The sequence below is a fragment of the Mustela nigripes genome, chromosome 10 (genome assembly GCF_022355385.1).
Source record: "Mustela nigripes isolate SB6536 chromosome 10, MUSNIG.SB6536, whole genome shotgun sequence".
Lineage (NCBI taxonomy): Eukaryota > Metazoa > Chordata > Mammalia > Carnivora > Mustelidae > Mustela > Mustela nigripes.
In genome coordinates, this window is record NC_081566.1 from 54,457,156 (window position 1) to 54,463,155 (window position 6,000).

The following is a 6,000-nucleotide window of genomic DNA, read 5'->3' on the forward strand; positions in this document are numbered from 1 at the left end:
CTTAAGGCCAGGTATAGGACAGGATAGCCACCCTACCTCCTAACAGCCTTCTTCCCAGAGGCTCCAAACTGTTTTCTGTGTAGTCTTCCATGGCCCCATTGCAAGGAACCAAGGGTGAAGTCAAAAAATTAGTCCCCTGAAGTTTTTCCTAGATCCCCCTGAAGCACTTTGGGGCTGAAGAAGAAAATGAGCTCCCTGCTCCCCAGAGCCAATATAAGGTTACTTGAGGGGTATGATGGCTGATCCTTAATTGGAAAGACTTACTGTCTCTATGAAGTCCTCCGTACCCTCACTGCCCACGGTAGAGTGCCCATGGCCATACCCTTTTTCACAGAGATGAGAGAAATAGAAGAATGCTACTGTGTCATTAGCTACTGAATCTGAGAGAAGTGAAGGCAACACAGATTTATTAACTACTCCTGTAAGAGTTCATAGAGGGGAGGTTGTGAGTGTTCTCCTATGGTTTCTTATCAAGCCTCCTGAGAGGAAGGTTCTTTATTTTGAGAGTTATGGGGCAGTAAGGGGTCCTCACTGATAGATGCTCAGAGAGTTCATGAGTAAAATGGCTTTTTTTGGTCGCCAGAGTCAGTGGTTACCCTCAGCGAGGCTCCATGTGTCTTGATTTCTGGCTCATTCCCTGGTCTAGGGGCATGAGATGAAATTATGGATTCATTCTCAAAGGAAAATGCCTTAGGTGGTTCTTTGCAAATAGTTGTTGTACTTTTATATTTGAAAGGACCTTTGAGGCTGACCAGGCAAAACTGCTCAGTGTTGGTTGGAAAAGGGGGATTGGTCTCTTCAGCCACCTCTCTGCTTCTATCTAGTCATTCAAGGGAAAGGTTTGACTTTCAAGGTCACAGCCAACCAAGGGACTTGAGGTTTAGAATTCGTAAGGGGAAGTAGTCCATCAGGTCACCATGACATTCCATCGTGAAAGTCGTTTGAGATTCCTATAAAACCATTCGGACCTAGCCCATGGTACTTGCTCATTGGATGCTGTTTGCATGAGTGAAGGAGTCATTTTTCTGGCTTGGAATTGGGTGTGTGTGGGGGGGAATCAGCTGTAAAATCTCCACTGCTCTTTCTTCTAACAGAAATGTACAGGATAATTGCTGCCTGCGTCCACTTTACATTGATTTCAAGAGGGATCTTGGATGGAAATGGATACATGAACCTAAAGGGTACAATGCCAACTTCTGTGCTGGAGCGTGCCCATATTTATGGAGTTCAGACACTCAGCACAGTAGGGTAAGTATTTGGCTCCATTTCTTCTATTGTTGGGTCGCTAATGTGTACCTACAGGTAATATGTCCAGTGAATTCTGTTTAGCCTGGTGCCTGTTCATCACACATGAATGGGTACTGGAACGATCCTCTTGAATGGCCAGGAAGAATGTAGGGGGTAGGTGAAGTCAGAAGTGACACTGCTCAGTTTCAAGTGTGGGTTTTGCCTTCCCAATTCAATGATAAGCATCTAGGAGACAGTTTTGTTCATTTTTTTCTTTATTTTATATTACAAGTGACTGGTAGCTATAAAAAAATCTTTTGGAATCCATTTATCACTTGGGGTCATGCATAGCTTGGATGTGAAAGGACCCAAGTCCCTATCTAAAACAAGGAGCTCTCATCATCTGTATCAAGGACTGTCGCATTGGAAAGAACTTTGAGGACCTCATTTGATGCTTTGGAATAGTGACTCACTCGTGCACGACATTAAAAAGTCATTTGACTTCTCTAAACCTCAATCCCTCAATTTCTCATCAGTAAAAAGGAATGTTTATGCTAAAGATGATCTTTTAAAATAACAAAGCCAGACTTGAGAGTAGATATAAAGAGCAAATTGATGAAATTAGAGAAAGCTATGGGAAAATTAGGATCTCCAAGTCTTTTTGAATATACCCAAAGTACACAAGAATCTAAATATTTTGTCGGATCACTTCAGTGAGGTTAGAAGGCTAATTCAGAGGGCCAGTCCTTGACGGGAGGCCATGGATGAGTAGCCCAGATCAGCAAAGACTTTTTCTATGGAATAATGATGCTTGTCCTAATGCTTTTTCCTCGTACCTCATAATGTAGGATTTCAGAGAAGGGAAGGTCTTCATAAATTATCTCATCTGAACATTTCACTTTACTTACAGAAATTGGGGTCTAGATTGTGTAGATCAAGGATCTAACAGTTGATGACAAACCAAAACTTGGAATGCAGACTTCCTTGTTTTATAACCAGGCCTCGGTTTGCTCTACCTTACTGAGTCTTATTCCTGAAATGTGGCTACACATAGGGGTTATGCCTCTGTAAATCTCCTTATTAAAGAAGCATTAGAAAAATTGCCTTCACTGCAGGGTAGGAAAATGGACCTGTTGCCAAGAGGATCACATAAGGCACTCGACTCAATTCAAGAGTTTGGGGGTTATTGATGATTTTAGACAATCTGTGTTATAAAATTCCTCTTTAATTCATATGAAAAATCACGTGCTAGTAGAACATGAAGTCTATTTATTTATAAATGCCTACATATGCTGGGCTTTCAATTGACAAATAGGACACTCCTTCCTTCAGCTGTTTTCTCAACCCCCTGTAGGTTTTGGCACTCCAGGCTGACCACGTGCTTGGCCATGTGAGGAAAGCTTGCTCATGCCTGTCCCTTTGTCTGAGCTCTCTGGCCAGGCTGTTTCAACTGGGCTGTAGCAACAGTAGCTAGAATGTGGGCAAGGCCCCATTGCCAAGTAGAAATATAATTCCCCTCCCTGATACACAGAGGGAGTGTGTGAAGGCTGAGACCATGCTTGTTTTTCAACGGGAGAGGAAGAATAACTGTCATGGTCACAAATATGTGGTTTGGACAGTTACCCAAGAAGCCAGAGGTAGCTTAATAAAGTAGTCAGTGTTGCCGCACTGAACAGATCTTCTGTCTTAGGCTGAAAAAATCGCAGTGAATCTCGAGGAAAAGGTCACTTGCTGTTGACTAACACATTAATGGCATCCTTGGAAACGTCTCTTTATCATCACTGGGGAACCTACGTACTTCCATGGGTTAAAGGCCCATCCCCTGTGGGTATGAAACCGAGTTAAGGGTATGGGACTAACTCTAGAACTTTCTTTTCATTCCACTGTGGGACTGGCTAAAGCCCTCCCACTTAGACATGCCCATTTACCACATGGAATCTAATGGAGGGCTGATTATTATTACTATTGTTGTTTTAAGCAAAATGAAAGAAAGTGAATAATTAAAAAATAGAGCTTGCTTTTCATGTCATTCTTTTTTTTTTTTTTTTTAAGATTTTTATTTATTTATTTTTGAGAGAGAGAGAACACGTGTGAGAGAGTGTGAGCAAGGGGGTGGGGCAGAGGGAAAAGCAGACTCCCTGGGAGCTGATGCGGGGCTCGATCCCAGGACCCTGAGACCATGACCTGAGCCAAAGGCAGACGCTTAACACACGGAGCCACCCAGGCGCCCTGGTGTCATTCTTAAGTAACTCTTAACTGGTTAATTCTTGATTGCGTTATGAAGCAATATTAAATGAAAAAACTTATATCTTTTTTTCTTTAAAACAAAATTGTAGGTGACATTAAATTGGCCTGCCAAGACACAGCACAGAGAGGTTTCACAGGCAGACAGGTGTTTTTTTCTATACGTAAGGGTAGATTAAAGCGCTGATGGGAGTTTTCATCCAGCCTGTGATTCTTCTACATCTCCCTGCATTTGCTTCTTCACGGAGCCCAGCAGTCTCATTCTGCTTACTCGGGCTATGAGGTCAAAACAAAGTCCATAGAGTCTCTGAGCCAAAGGGAGCTCTAACCTAGGTGGGAATTAGAAATAGACACTTGGTTACAAGGAAGGGTAGACACCAAAGAAAATACTAAGAGCACCAAATTTTTCGACCGTCTGGCAAGTGGGTATACAGCGAGGCAGTGATCAAAGTCAAGAATTATTGGGGAAACTGTAAAATTTGTTGAATGGGCGATTTTGTACAATCTGAGCTTTTACAAAATTATTTGTTTACGGCGCATGAGGAAAGGATTCTGTAGGAAAATGATGAATTCAGTGATTACTAGGAACACATACCAAGTTGACCATAATTGGGGGTTTAAGAGAAGGAAATTGTAAACCAGTACATTTAAATTGTCTCCTGAGTTCCGTGACTGATAAGGTCACACTATAGCACTATGGAATTGTTCTTTTTAAAGTCACTCCCCTTCCTTTTTTTTTTTTATTGGTCTTTTCCTATGTTCTCTTTCCTCTCCTATGTTCTTTCAGGTTCTCAGCCTATATAATACCATAAATCCAGAAGCATCTGCTTCTCCTTGCTGTGTGTCCCAGGATTTAGAACCGCTCACCATTCTCTACTACATCGGCAAGACACCCAAGATTGAACAACTCTCTAATATGATCGTAAAGTCTTGCAAGTGCAGCTAAGATTCTTGGAAAATGGCAAGATGATCATCCCATGGTGATGAAGATAAGCAGGAGGGTGACGACAAGAACAAAGACAATGTTTATAACAAGAAAACCTAAGAGAGCCTTGCTTCGACAGTGTTAAAAAAAAATTTGAAAAAAAAAAAAAACGGTACTAGTTCAAACACTTTGGAAGTCTGTGTTCTGTTTGTTAAAACTGGCATCTGAAACAAAACAAAATGAAACAAATTGAAGGCTTTATTCTACATTTCACCTACTCTGTAAGTGAGAGAGACAAGAAGCGAAACCTTTTTTTTTTTTTTTTTAAGAAAAAAATAAACACTGGAAGAATTTGTTAGTGTTAATTATGTGAAAGGAAAAACAAACAAACAAACAGGAAAATCCCATTAAGTGGAGTTGCTGTACGTACCATTCCTATCACATGCCTCACTTGATTTTTCTGTATTGCTATGCGATAGGCACCCTTCCCGTTACCGTTCGAGTTAACAGTGAGTTATTTATTGTGTGTTACTACATAATGAACGTTTCATTGCCCTTGGAAAATAAAACAGGTGTACAAAGTGGAGACCAAATACTTTGCCAGGAACTCATGGATGGCTTAAGGAACTTGAACTCAAATGAGCCAGAAAAAAAAGAGGTCATATTAACGGGATGAAAACGCAGGCGAGTTATTCTGTGACCAAGCAAGTCTGCATTAAGATAAAGACCCTGAAAACACATGCTATGTACCAACTGCCTAAGGAAGCTTCTTGTAAGGTTCAAAACTGAAAAGCCTGTTAATAAAGGAAAATTTCAGTCAGAATAAGTCTGTAAGATTTTTTTCTTTCCTTTTAATTGTAAATGGCTCTTTGTCAGTTCAGTAAACCAGTGACATGTTGAAATGTTTTGATACGTACCGGTCCAATTTCAGACCTTCAAGTATTGCTGTATGGCTATGCTATAGGTTTTTCTTCATTTCCATATATGTAACCGTACCTACATTCTTACAATAGATGGGTAGAGAAGCCAGTGTAATTGGAAACACATCTGCAGATCTCTTCTGTAAACTATTAAATCAGAACGTTAACTACTTTACATGTAATGTGTACATTTTTACCATAGTTTTAATGTTCTGTAATAATGTCAACTATGATTTAGATTGGACTTACACTGGGGCTCTTTTTAATGATCACTCAGACCTGTGTGTTTCCTTTAGCCGGCCAGGACTTTGGAGGAAAGGCCCTGCAGTTTGACTTGCACTACAATTATGTGTTTTATAGTATTTCTCCCCATGCGCTTTGTGTATTGTCCAATATTATGACATAAGCTATCTGAGTCCACTTGTCCTTCCGTTTTCCTTTTATAAAAAGGATCGATTCAAGTTCAAAAGTCTTCCTTCATCTCCTAAGCATCATTAGTAATCAATTCCAATGTTAACCATCTTCTGTGCTAGGAAAATTTGGGAATATGATAGATATACACATAGATCACTGAGCTGAAGTATTTTCATTTCAGTCAGGATCTGACTGAAACTCAGAATCTTCGTGGCTGAGTGGAGACGGCTTTCTGCAACTTGGTTTAATCAGTATGTTCACAGAATTCTA

The 6,000-nt window shown here is 40.5% G+C and overlaps 1 protein-coding gene across 3 annotated transcripts in view; it reads left to right on the forward strand.

Annotated features, from left to right (window-relative positions):
* The window catches only part of TGFB2 (transforming growth factor beta 2), a 77,143-nt gene extending 72,424 nt beyond the window's left edge, over nt 1-4,719 (forward strand). For 2 of the 3 annotated variants that reach the window (XM_059413348.1, XM_059413349.1), the window contains 2 exons: nt 1,095-1,248; nt 4,259-4,719. In XM_059413348.1, coding sequence (XP_059269331.1) covers nt 1,095-1,248; nt 4,259-4,417 — 313 coding nt within the window. In that variant the 3' untranslated portion in view covers nt 4,418-4,719. The remainder of the gene's footprint in view (nt 1-1,094; nt 1,249-4,258) is intronic. The other variant, XM_059413350.1, reaches the window with a different exon arrangement.
* Nucleotides 4,720-6,000: the final 1,281 nt, after the last annotated feature.